Below are 13,929 nucleotides of genomic sequence, written 5' to 3'. Positions count from 1 at the left end.
GTGGGACATTCATGGTCAGATGCTGGGCGGTTGAAGGTGGACAAGAGCCTCCTCCCAGCTCACTGAATTGTCAGTGGGTTCTGGAATTGGAGTTTTGTGCTGGCAGGATTTCCGATGGTCCCCTGGGCCCACAAATCAATGGGATCAGAGTTCAAGAACAAATATCCAATGACTGAGGCCCAAGAGTCAAATCAGAAATGCAGAAGTCAAGACCCATTGGCTGGAACCAATGCTGTGAATTTCTGCAAGTCCATTGGGGAAGGCAAAACCCATGTCTGCAGGCCTTAGTCCAAGTCCACTAAATGTGTGTGTTGATTGTAAACGCAAACAGCAAAATTAACTATATATTTCAAGTTCAATTATCATTCAACCATACATGAATATATCCACATTCGAATATAGCGTTCCTGTGAGCTCAAGATGAATAAACATAAATCTTGAATGTATAACTGCTTATAAGTTTTTCCTGACAGTTTCTTAGTGACTCCATTTTTAAACAGATTTATTTAATATTTTGTAGGTTTATGTTCCATATAGGTCCACAACTGAACAGATTCAAGTAAGGTGCACACCAGTTTGTAGAAAACAAGCACAGTAATATTCAGTGTGAAAATCAAGAATTCAAATAAATACCATTTTCATTGCCAACAAAAATTATGCATGAGGAATGGTCAAGCTCAGTCCACATACTGGAACTTACTTATTCAGCTTACAAATACAGAAAGTTGCTTGTGTAAAAGAGTGAAAATCTATCGTACTTATAGAACCATGCTTCAGCAAGAGGGAATTAGCTTTAAGCAGAAGAAATGGAAAACTATAAAGGGAATTATATATTGATTTTACCTTTTTGATTTAATTTTCTGTGGAAGTCTTGAAAGAGCTGGAGATCCATTCACAATGGTAGTTTCTTTATTCTTCCCACTATACACGCTTTTTCTTAGCTGATATGTTTCAAATCCAGCTGATACATCATTATCATTATTATCTGCTGTGGTCTGAGCTAATGGCATAGATTCCAGATCCACACGTTTAGTGTACGGGTCTGTAACGAAAGTAGGGCAGAAAATAAGTTACATCGTTTTATCTAAAACAAGAGAAATTCTCCACATTGCAGAAATCCAAGCAACACACACAAAATGCTGGAGGAACTCAACAGGAAAGGCAGCATCTATGGAAAAGAGTAAACAGTCGACGTTTTGGGCCAAGACCCTTCATCAGGACTTGGTTCTGACATAATGTCATTATCAAGAGGGCTCCAAATAAATCTTTCCACAATAGTGATAAGCAATAAAAACATTGACAATTTAAAATAACATAATTGTTCAAACAGTTCCTGCTGAAAATATAAAACATTACTTTGGAAAAGTAAATTTGTTCTTTTAAAAGGAAGTCAGCAAATTAATACAAGGAAGTAGCTAACCAAAGTTACGTCAGTCAGTAATATAACTTTTTATGGGGCCAGAAAAGAGAAGGACTATTGGAGTAATGGATACAAGCTTTTCCCTTTTTGAAAAGAAGAGTACCCCCCTCGTTTCACTGAGACTCTCCATTGGCAATACGCAAGCCAGAGCAGTACGATATGGAGACCAAGCTGTTACCCACGTAGCAGGCTTCCCCTCTCCAAGCAGCTGATGAATCCAAAGGAACGGCAGAGACCGATATAGATTGGCACTAGTGACATAGCAGGAGTTGCCAATCAGCGTTGGACTCATAGAACTACTTTAGGGACTCCATCTCCAGATTTTTCCTTAGGGTTTACTCCAGAAGCCTTCTTCATGAGTGGGTATAGCTGCAAGGCAGCAGAGGGTTGAATTCAGTTTTCCTTCTCCTAGATGAGCTGCCAACCATGACTAATGAGCCCTATCTGCCTAAAGCCATTGGTTTTAAAGTGCTGGTAACCCACCTTCGTCCCTTCTCCTATCAGTAGAAACTATTCTGCCAGGCTTAGTAGCTACACCACATGTGAAGGTCACAAAACTATTTGGTGGCATTTAATAGGTATTGGAAGCATATCCCCACTACCACCTCCTGGCAATAACAAACCTTAAGGAACCATAAGGTGCCTCCTTCATCCTCAAAAGGAATGAACACCCTTGTTTCAGGACAGACATTCAGTCTCAAGAATCTACTTTTGATCCTGTACATGAACATTAAACCAGTGGTTGCAACTAAATGAACTTATACCAATTTGGACACTTACATAACAAATACATGAGAACACTTAATATGAAGTAATACAATTCTCTCAGAATTTTCAGATCAAAAGTTTTTTTAAAGGATGACCTGCTTTTTAAAAGGCATTTGGAGAATACCACACTGAATTTCCACTGTGATTAAAAACTAGCACTGAGTAGAGCCAGACAGTCTCAATTTATCAAAAATTTCCTATTCATTTCACCAACATTTTAACTCTAAAGGAACTTCTCAGATATCAAGACATTCCCTTTGAGTTAAAACAAGAAAATCCACAATGAGCAAATTAGCTTCCTGTACTGAATTTCCTAGATTCAATGAAAAGACAGCCTAACCAACTCCTCCCCCAAAGTTATGTGATTTGTATGATTTTCAATTAATATTCCTCATTCAACTGTAACATTTAACTGTTAAAAACTACAATACATCTACAAGAATTAAAGTAACTCCCTCAGACCACAAGATTCAAGTGTTAGTAATTCTGTACTTCCAAATGCAACAGATCATAGCAACTCAGTGCAAACCCTGCATCATAACTGTGCTCACTGCTTAAAAGTAATCTTTGATTTTAATGAGAAATAACTGTAGAATTTCGCTTTAAAATTTTTAACTGTAAGGTCACTGAGCCCTCAGTTGATTCTCTTTCATAAAGAAATTAAGATCTGGTAACAAGCAAATAATATCAATTTCCTTAAGCAGAAAATCAGAAAGGTATCGGAGAGTTCACAAATGTGGTAGATAAAATGAACACAGAATGTTATATAAAACCTGAATGGAAATTAGTGTTTTTTGTTAATTTATTTTAAGACTACATCCAGTGACAGATCACAGGAAGCTGCATCTCAAGAATCACCTCTCAGCAAAGGCAGATACCAATGATGCACTACAGCCTTAATGAATGAGCACAGCCTTTGGTTAATTGTGGAAAAGGGGTATTTAAAGATGAAGATGTTAGATCTAGCACAAAACTCATGGTTTGCCAGGTTTTTATCCTCATATAGGCCTCTGAGACCGGAAGTATCAAAATCAGGTTTATTAAAGCACTAGAAAAATAACATCAAACCATCTCTGCTAAATTTCCCAATTCACTGGAAGGCCAAGCAAACATATTTACATATCCTCACCTAAGCCACCACCACCAGTATTAAGATCCCCTGGTTAGATCTTATTTACAATATTGAGCAATAAACATTATTCACATACTCAACACTGGATTATTCCAAATAAGAGATTACCATGCAGAGGGGCAAAATTTTCAGACTGTATTCAAAACATCAATGAAGAAATACATCCCCAGTGACTCCAGGGAATCTCTGGCCCACAAATGCAGGAGAAATGATCAAGATGGATTTGAGAACCTTAAGACCGCACACTGGGAGCAAAGGCCCTGTACAAGCAGCTGAAAAGCAGACCATCTCACTACTCAGTTGCCCGGCCTTTAGCTGACACTTACCCATCTGCAATTCCCACAATGGACTCGTTATCCACTTCAGAACTGAAAAAAACTTCTAGAATTGAACAAGATCATCCTCAATCCCAAGGGACTGCCCAGGGGAGGAGATACCAACATCCAATAGTTATTAGCCCTTCAAGTTTATTCAAAAAAGATTACTGCAAAATGGCTTATTACTAGTAAAGTATGAATTTTGTGTGGAAAGTCAAACCCATCTCTGCTTCTATTTGCAACATAGCTGTAAAGCTCAAAAGGATATTAATGCACACAATATCCAGAAAAATATGAGCACAAAACATGATTCAAAGCTTTAAAGTAAAGTAATCCTATTTAGTTTGGCTGACATACCACATATGAATCAATTTTAGTAGGAAAAGTATTGGAGTATAAAAGTATAAACTTTAACTATGAAGTCAGTTATTTCCTATGCATGTACTCAATTTAGTAGAATAAAATCTTAGGAATGTAGAAGACAATGGTGTGTTAATGAGAGGTAGCTAAAGAACTAAAGAGATGTAGATTAGAACATTGCTCAGTTCTGAGTTTATTATTTTCTATGCATGTATTCAATTTGGTAGGAGACCGAGGTCTTAAAAATGTGGAAGACAATGGTGTGTTAAAGAAAGGTAGCTAAGAGATGTAGATTAGAACATTGCTCAGTTCTGAGTTTATTATTTTCTATGCATGTACTCAATTTAGTAGAATGAAATCTTAGGAATGTAGAAGACAATGGTGTGTTAATGAGAGGTAGCTAAGAGATGTAGATTAAAACATGATTAAGCCAATTGATAGGAACAAAAGGGACATGATGTACGTGCAGTATGCAACTAGAGATTGCTATAAAAGCTGCAGTGTCCGGGGATCGGGGGGGGGGGGGGGGGGCAATCAGCGACTAGCTCAATGACTGTCTCAGCTTTGATTTGCAAATTAAAGTTTAACCCTTCTTGAAGAATCTTCTGCGTCTCTTGGTCATTTGTAAGGCACGAAAAACCACGACAAAAGTAGAACTAATCACAAGCTATTTTAGGAAATACATACTATACCTGATATTGGTCTTTTAGCCAAAGACTGCTTGCTTGGAGTGTCAATTCTAGAGCAAAGCCTTTTACTAGGCATTTTTCTGTTATTTTCATCTGCTTTGGCTAAATTGGTTGAACTGCCAGCTTCTGCAGAGTTCTTACAACTTAAAGCACCCTGCTCAAGTACATTAGGATCCATTTTATTAGTCTTCTTTACAAGGCATAAAAGTGAATCTTCCTGGAATGCATCACAATCCTCTCTGTTCTCCTGAGACTTGACATACACTTCTCTTGACTTTCTTTGTTTTGCATATCCCAATTCTGTTCTTTTCTTGGAGGTCAAAGACCATCTAGAGGCAGCTGAAGGTTCATTTTGTAACTCTCTCTCAGTATTATTCTTTGCAGTACATACAGAGCTTTTGCTAGATCCCTGCTTGTTTTGTTGGCAAGATTTTGCATCCTCTGATTGTTTATTAAGGGGCAAATGCTCATTTGCTGGTTCCCTTTGTTTTACATCTGAGGCAGCAACTTGGTTTCCATCTGCTTTCTGGTGCTTTTCTTTCTTTGTTATATTCTTCACATCTAAGATAGATTTCTTTTCTTGTGCAATGGGTTTCTGACTCAGTGCCTTCCTTGGTATGGAAGTCCATGATTCAAAACAGAAGCTCCCTTCTTCCACCAATTCAAATTCAAAGTCATTACACTTTGGTGTAAGAACAAGTGGCTCAACTTGTGGTGGCTGTGTCAATCCTAAAACAGTTGGTCTGTAAAACAAATGTGATTAACTTTATTAATTATTTTTAAACATTGACTTGATTGCTCAAATAAAGATCTGCTGAGGTACAAAATTAAAACTTAACCACAGCCAATATAAGTCCAACCAGGGCACTTTGAAATTTCTTTAGACATACCGGTACTTGCCTGACCAATGTGCAATTGCATTATCTGGTACCTGGACATTAAATCTGAAACAGACTTCGCATCCACACCCATAAAGTCAAATCCCAATCATCTTTCATCCACATGCCATAGCCAATGGATCTGCCAGACCATGATAAACTTAAAACCAGTGCATGATTAAAAATACTGGAGCAACAAACAAGATGATTGACTAATTCAGCATGTCAATCAGCATCTGTAGAGAGTTCAGATTGAGACCCTTCATTCAGTGATCCTTAGAGAGAATCAATGGACAAGAGCTCTTCTTCACCTCCTTCCATGAGAAAAAAATGTATGTTTACCCTATTTTAGTTCCTTTTTCTTGTATCTGTAGTTTATGCTCAAAACAAGGTGGTTTACTGTAGAACCCATGCAGAGAAATTAAATGGAGAAATAATGCTGCATCTTGCACTCAAAAGTCAAAATTTTACCTATTCAGCCTGTTAAATTCATGGTGTAAACTAGAATAACAACCAAGTTTTTATAGTGCTACTTTGAAGAACTGGCATATTTTTCCACTCTGTACTGAAAATATGACCAAATTTCAGCTCCAATATGAAGCATTTATTTTTTCTGCTGCCAGCACATCTAGAGTATGTCAACTTGTCATATCAAGTTCTCCTTTCTCTCGGTCATAGCAAGTGTTTCATGCTTATTTGATCCCTGGTTCCTTGCAATTTTATATTTTTTTGTTTCTCCTACAATGAAAATGCACTAAATATTTGTTAAACATCATTGCCATTTACATATCTTCTATAATAATTCATCTTTTTCCTGTTTATGGAACTCACATTTATAGTTGTGATTTTTGCATACTTGTAGAAACTTATACATTGTTCATAATTCTTGCTCATTTGCATTCACGTTCTATTTCATTTCAATTTTCAAATCAATTGCACTATTTTGGAATATGATGAAACTTACCAGTAACTTTTGATTTATACAAGCAGACTGAATAGCATTAAAAAAAAGGATGCCATTCTGGTCAGCTTTAGATCCCAACCTGCTTGGTTTTATGTAAGATTCGGAGAGCCTCTCCTGAACAGTCTTGTGGACAATTCTAACAATCCAACTTAAATTTTGAAACAAATCACAATCTCTCCTACAGACTGGAAAATACTGTAGCGGTGTGCTACACACAGCGCTGAAATAACAGCACACAGTCAGTGAGTTGCAGTTGCAAAAAAGATTTATTCAAACTACACGGCCTTGCTTTAAAGCCTTCCTGTTCCCGCCCTCCCTGGGCGGGAATGCTGTGGGGGCGCATATTCACAGTCCTGTCCCGTGCGCGGGCTTTTTCCCTTGCTGGTGAAAAAAGCCTGGTGCCCTTTTTGGGGCCAGCCTCAATGCCGGCACGTGCCACTTTGTGAGCTGGATCGAGTGCGCTGGGAAGTGGGTTGCCATTAACACTGCAATTTCTGTTCATGCTGCAAGTGTTAAAATACAAGCTGTTTGCTGTTCAGTCATTCAAACCTCAGCTTGGTGAGAGAAAGATGAATTTCCCAGATTCACAGATACTTAAAGCATCTGTCGATCCATTTCTCCAGACTTAGTAAGGAATCCAGCAGCAAAGTTCTGACATGCTGAAAAGTTCTCTACACTAAAAAATGGCAACTGATCATTACACTCATCCTTACACCTTCTGCGATCCCATAGGAAGTCTAGTATCCAGCTACACAAGGCGGGATGCAAGCCGAGGTCTCTAAGCTTCCTGTCAAGTTTGGAGGGAATTAAGGTGTTCAATGTTGAATTGTATTCCAGCAAAAGCATTCTAATATATGTGTCCCTCTACGCCAGGTGAGTGAGGATGGCGACATCAGTAGACTGGTTCCATCAGTAGGTGAACTGTAGGGGGTCCAGTGTGGGTGGTAGTGTGCTGTAAATGTAGTCTTTAACCAGCCTTGCAAAGTATTTGTTTGTAATTGCGGTAAGTACAACAGGGCACCAATCATTCAGGCATGCAACCTTGGTTTTCTTAGGTACAGGGACAATGATGGGCGATTTGAAACAGGAGGGCACTACACATTGCAGAGGGAGAGATTAAAAATGTCCATAAACACACCAGCCAGCTGTTCCGCACACACTTTGAGGACTCTCCTGGAATGCCATCCATCCCTGCTACTGTGCGGCTGGTTACATGTTGGAATGCTCTACGTATTTCAGACTTGGAGATGAGCAAGGAGCAGGTCTCATCGGTGGCTCTCCTCAGAGGTCCAGTCTCATCAACCTCGAATAGAGCATAAAAAACATTTAGCTCATCCAGGAGTAAGGCTGCAATGATGGCTGTACTGCCGCGTTTCCTCTTTAAGTCCTAATGGTGTGCAGTCCTTGCCATACGCTGCGTGTGTCATTGTTGCAGAGTTGTGACTGCATTTTATCACTGTCTTGCCATTTTGCCACCTTGACGGCTCTATGTAAATCATAGTGGCATCTCTTGAGCAACCACTGGTCTCTGGAGGTGAAGGCTTTATCCCTTGTGCTGAAAACAACAGGCACTTAACTATTTATCCAAGGCTTCTGGTTTGGGTAGATCAAACCAACTTTGGGAAACAATGTCTTCAATGCACTTCCAAATGAAGCTCATGACCACTTCTGTATATTCAGGGATGTTCTCAGCTTGAAATACCTCTCAGGTGAAGTACTCAAAGCAGTCTTGTAACATTGAGTCTGATTGCTTGGACTAGCAGTGGATGGTTTTCACTATGGCTGTTTCCTGTTTCAGTTTCTGCCTGTAGACGGGCAGGAGCAAGATGGAGGAATGATCAGACTTTCCAAACGGAGGGTGGAGAAGTGCTTTGTAGTGGTTGCAGAAGGGAGAGCAGCAGTGGTCGAGTATGCTTCGTACTCGTGTGTTCACCTCGATGTGTTGGTAGAACTTCAAGTAAGTTCTAGTCAACGACGCTTGGTTGAAGTCTCCAGCGACAATGAAAGCAGCCACTGGATGTGTGGTTTCATGGATATTGGTGGTTTTTCATAGTTCATTGACAGCCAGGTTGGTATCGGCCTGTGGTGGGATATACACAGTTGTCATAATAACAGAAGTGAATTCTCTAGGCAGCCAGCAAGGTTGACATAGCAGCAAAGTACTCCAGATCCAGGGAGCAAAAGGATTTGAGGGTGTGCACGAAGATTTGGGTCACACCAAGCATTGTTCACCATGAAGCATACTCCCCCATCTTTACGTTTCCCAGAGAGGTCTTTGGACCTGTCCACTCGGAACACAGAGAACCTAATAGGTTCGATGGCTTGGTCTGGTACCTCCTCCATTATAACCCATTTCCTGATCTCTCTTTTATTTTTACTGGCTGTAGTAGGCTTTTTACTCTCCATCTTAATAACTTAAGATAGCAGCTCTGGATTTAGACTAATTTCTGTATGAATAAAAACATAAAATAAATATTAAAATATGCAGCCATATTTAAAAGTTACAGTTATAAAAATCTATAGCTCATTTGTGAATGAATAGTTCACTGCCTCAAAACATGAATCACTGAAATACATTGGAAGCCTTATTGCTAGCCTGTGCCTCTGACTTAACTGACCTCAAGCAGTGGTGCTGACCATGGTTTCAATATCCCTAGGTTGAGGCAGAGATTTCCTATCTTCACAAATTTCCAGCAAGCTCTGCACATGTCAGAGAAGTAAAGACCTAGGGTTAAATGCAATGGTCCTGAAAGACGAAACATCCATTGACAATCCACAGTTAAGCAATTCAGCTTAAAGCTAAGAGAACATTGGTGTGCATTAAATATCTAAATATATACATACTTCTTTCTAAAACAGCTTGACAAAGTCTTGGGTTCTTCAACTCCTAAAGCGTTTGAGACAATCTTCTTCTGTTGAGCTCTTATGTTAGGACTCTTCACAGCTATGGGTGTTACACTTGTATTAAAACATAACCTATGGAAAGTAGTTTTATAAAATGAGCTCAGTAGTAATGTCAAAACCTGCATATGAAAGATATAAACTATACATCAAAATATCTGGTACTAAAACACTGGAAATGGAATTTAGAAAAACTAAAATGAACAATAACGTTGGCAAATATGTCACAGACAATGAACAGGAAACACGAGTGTATACCTTGGGAAAAATATACTCCGCTAAAAACACAATAAACAATGACAGCACATCATGAATGATTAAAGATACAAAGGAAAAATTAGTATGTGGATTTTATATAGTCAGCCCCTCAGCCTCCTATGCTCCAGGAAAAGAAAAGTCCATGCCTATCTGGCCTCTTCTTGTAATAATTCAAGTCCTCCAGTCCTGACAACATCCTCAAGAATCTTTCTGCAACCTTTTCAGCTGAATGATATCCTTCCTTGCGACTGGCTGACCGAACCTGCACATAATACTCAAAAGTGGTCTCAATAAAGACTTGTACTGTTATAACATTAGCAAGGATTTCAGAAGGTTAAGCCCACAGCAGATAAAGCACAGGAATAGGCCATTCAGCCCGTAATGACTGTGCCGATCTTAATGCTATTTTAAACAGTACACCTTCTTCTACAAAGCCTGTATCCCTCTATTCCCTGCAAGTTCATGTGTCTGTCAAATTGTCTCAAAAACAATGCTATAGTATTTGCTTCCAACTCTTCACAGTTCTGCGAAAGATAACAGAGAGAGGAGATATAATAATAAAATAAACAATTTACAAGGTTGCCACAACTGCACAATTGCATCTCTCATTTCTCAGGGAAGGATGATCAATCTGGTCTCCTTTAGCTTGAAAACTAACATGCTGGTGTTGGTTAATGGACAAGGCATATGAGGGAAGGTGATCAATCGGAGGAGTTTAAAACATTTCAATAAGTGTACTCAGTGTTTGTACTTATGGAAAAATGCAGAATTAAAGTTCATCAATGTAAGATTATCATACCAAAAAAAGTGAATTCAAATGAAGTGTTTTTTTTACCAAAAGAATGAGAGGATAGGAACAGCCTACAACAAGCTGAAGTTAATAGCATCCGTGCATTTAAGAGAAAATTGTATTAACATATTAGTGAGAAGAAAACAAGATTAGGCTGATGGTTAGATTAAAAAGAATAGGAGGCTCAAATGAAGCCTCCTCTACTACTCGATGGTTTATTTCTGTGCTGTAAAGTCTATATATTACATTTAGATTTTTTAAAGAGGGATTGTGCTTTACAAGTTGCCAGCAACTGTTTTCTTAAACTGTGAATTCCGCAAGTTATTTGTATTTTTAACATGTAATTTTTTTTTAAGCATCCTTGTCAAAAGAATGAGTGGTTCTGGAAAAGTTGGAAAATTTGCTACCATTAATATTTTCCCCAAGTCTGTATACTATCACTCAATTCTTATTATATTAAGACACTAGATTCATACCTCATGTTTGGTTTAGAATTTTGTGAAGGTTTTGAGGGATATGGAGTTGAGTTGACGACTGAAGTTTCTACATCATAAGTGGTCCCAAACTTTTCTGCAGGAGATGCATCAGCCTCCAATACTAGTGCCTCTACATCAATGAGGAGCGATCTTTCTGGTTCATCAAAATCTTTTCCATCTTGATTAGCGTCAGAGATGCAAACACCATCACCATAGTCACCTGCACTGGCTTTGTCAGAAACAATAGCTACTGGTTCTACCCGAAGTGCAGTCTGCTTTTTTGAACTGCTTGAGCCTTTAAAAGGAGAATACATAAAATGATCATCCCATTAAAATTCTGGAAACAGTAATTTTAAAAAACAATTTTCATTTTAATTGATATGCAGACACAAACACTAAATGGCAAAGTGCAAAGGTTGCTTGTCATCGGAAGTCACTAAAGAACACAACATCAGCAAACTGCTTCATAAACAGCAATGCTAGCAATAGCTGCAAATACCATTTAATGAAGATGATGAACAACAAATTGCATGGTCTACGGAGAATAATTCGCCCTTCAAAGGATCAGTCTCAATATTTGCCCTTATATAATCTGCCTTCTCAATTCACACCCAAGTTGACTTGAAGCTTATCATGTTGTATTCACCAGATATTTATCTGATTTATTTGAAATAATCATAGCTGAAAAAAATGTATACTTGGTGTAACCAACAAAACATAGGGAGTCATGTAGCACAGCATAAGATATTCAGGTAAACAAGGTAACAGCTGCTAAGGTTCTATGTATTAGGCTGTGAATTTTACAGGTCTTGAAGTTAGAATGGTAGATGATAAATAATATGAAATTCAGTCAACATTACAAAGAGTTGACAGCATGTTATTTTAAACATTTTAATCCCTGTGGAGGACTTCTATAGATTTCACAATGAAGATACCAGTGCTTCCTGGACTCTGAATTTCTGACAAAGTTAAAAAAGAATGTTCAGCTATGTGCAAGCTGCTCCACCGGCGTGCTGTCTTTCTCATCATACTGCATGTAGCAAAATGTATATTAAAATAACAGGGACACAGAGACTGAAGATGATGAAATGGAGCAACACACTAAAAGTGCTGGAGGAACTCAGCAGCTCAGACAGCATCTATGGAAGGAACAATCGTGAAGTTGGGTCGAGACCTTTCATCAGGACTGGACAGGAGGAGGACAGAAATCAAAAGAAAAGGCTGGGGAAGAGAGGGTGGTGAGGAACATGAGCTGGCGGCAGATATGTGAATCTAGGTGAGAGGAGGAAGATCGGTAGGGAGGGGAGGGGTAGAAATGGGAATGATGTGAGTAGTTGAAAAGTAATAGGTGGAAGAAGCAAAGGGCTGAAAAAAGATTAAATCTGAGGAAAGGACAGTGGACCATGGAATAAATGGAAGGAGGCAGGGACCAGAGGGAGGAAGGCGTGGCTGATAAACAGGTTGTAAGTCCTGGTCACCAAATTATAGGAAAGATGTCAACAAAATAGAGAGAGTACAGAGCAGATTTACTAGAATGTTACCTGGGTTTCAGCACCGAAGTTACAAAGAAAGATTGAACAAGTTAGGTCTATATTTGGAGTGTAGAAGGTTGAGGGGGGACTTGATAGAGGTATTTAAAATTATGAGGGGGATAGATAGAGTTGACGTTGATAAGCTTTTTCCATTGAGAGTAGGGGAGATTCAAACAAGAGGACATGAGTTGAGAGTTAAGGGGCAAAAGTTTAGGGGTAACATGAGGGGGAATTTCTTTACTCAGAGAGTGGTAGCTGTGTGGAATGAGCTTCCAGTAGAAGTGGTAGAGGCAGGTTCCATATTGTCATTTAAAGTAAAATTGGATAGGTAAATAGACAGGAAAGGAATGGAGGGTTATGGGCTGAGTGCAGGTCGGTGGGTCTAGGTGAGAGTAAGCGTTCGGCACGGACTAGAAGGGCCGAGATGGCCTGTTTCCATGCTGTAATTGTTATGCGGTTATGGTAAGGGAAAAGAGAAAGGATAGTGAGTCAGAAAGATAAGGGAAAACAAAAGGTAGGGTTAGGAAACAGAGTAGTTACTGGAAATAGCAAAATTTATGTTGATGCCATCAGGTTGAAGATTACCAAGATGGAATGAGATATTGTTCTTCTAATCTACACCTAGACTCAACTTGGCAGTAGGGGAGACCATGGACAGAAATCTCATTGTGGGAATGGGTCATGGAATTAAAATGGCTTGAGAACGGCAGTTCCAGACAGAGCAACGTGCTTGACAAAGTGAACCCCCTACATGCACTAAGTCTCGCTGTTGTAGAGGCTATACCTAGAGCGTCAGATGCAATAAATGACACCGATAAGATTCATACATGAAATGTTACCTTGCCTGAAAGAACTGTTCAGGGCAAATACTGCTGAGAAGAACTGAACATAAAAAGACCAAATTAAATAGTACAAACCATTATTTTCTCCCTCCTTGTCTGTGTAATATTCTGGTGCCTGATGAGATTGACTACTTTCAGGTGGCTGCAATTGTGTTCTGGTAATAGACTGTTCCTCGGTGCAAAAAGAAATATTTTTTCAGTATTTTTAAAAATTTTCCCTGGACTTTGAAAATTAAAAATAAACTGTTACAATCACTGTTCTGCTGCTTAGCAAAAATGGGTACGCTAATAGAAGATGGTTCGCAATGTATCTGTGCTAAAATAGCAAGGAATGGCAGAGCTCCTTTCAACTTTAGGATCTGGCCAGAAGGCAATCCAAAGCTGATGGTTCACTGCTAAATTAAATAGGTCACATTCTCCCTGTGATCATATGGGTTTTCCCCCTACCTTGTCCAACATCTCAAATTCTACTGCTTTGGTAAATTAATTAACTGCAGTACGCTGCCCCCAGACTAGACTGGCGGCAGAAACTTGGGGATGGGTTTGATGGGAATGTGGAACAAATGGTTAAAGGGAAAATTAGTGGAGAACTGACAATTTTC

At 39.0% G+C, this 13,929-nt stretch overlaps 1 protein-coding gene across 1 annotated transcript in view; it reads right to left on the bottom strand.

Annotated features, from left to right (window-relative positions):
• The window catches only part of LOC140729061 (uncharacterized), a 124,284-nt gene that overhangs the window by 61,905 nt on the left and 48,450 nt on the right, over nucleotides 1-13,929 (bottom strand). The window contains exons 5-9 of the mRNA XM_073048342.1: nucleotides 13,403-13,493; nucleotides 10,954-11,248; nucleotides 9,373-9,504; nucleotides 4,690-5,429; nucleotides 844-1,042 (exon numbers count right to left, since the gene is read on the bottom strand). Of these exons, the coding sequence (XP_072904443.1) occupies nucleotides 844-1,042; nucleotides 4,690-5,429; nucleotides 9,373-9,504; nucleotides 10,954-11,248; nucleotides 13,403-13,493 (1,457 nt within the window). The remainder of the gene's footprint in view (nucleotides 1-843; nucleotides 1,043-4,689; nucleotides 5,430-9,372; nucleotides 9,505-10,953; nucleotides 11,249-13,402; nucleotides 13,494-13,929) is intronic.

Source organism: Hemitrygon akajei, chromosome 6 (genome assembly GCF_048418815.1).
Source record: "Hemitrygon akajei chromosome 6, sHemAka1.3, whole genome shotgun sequence".
NCBI classification, from domain to species: domain Eukaryota; kingdom Metazoa; phylum Chordata; class Chondrichthyes; order Myliobatiformes; family Dasyatidae; genus Hemitrygon; species Hemitrygon akajei.
Note: the sequence above shows the minus strand (reverse complement) of the source record. Positions and strands in the feature narration are given on the sequence as shown.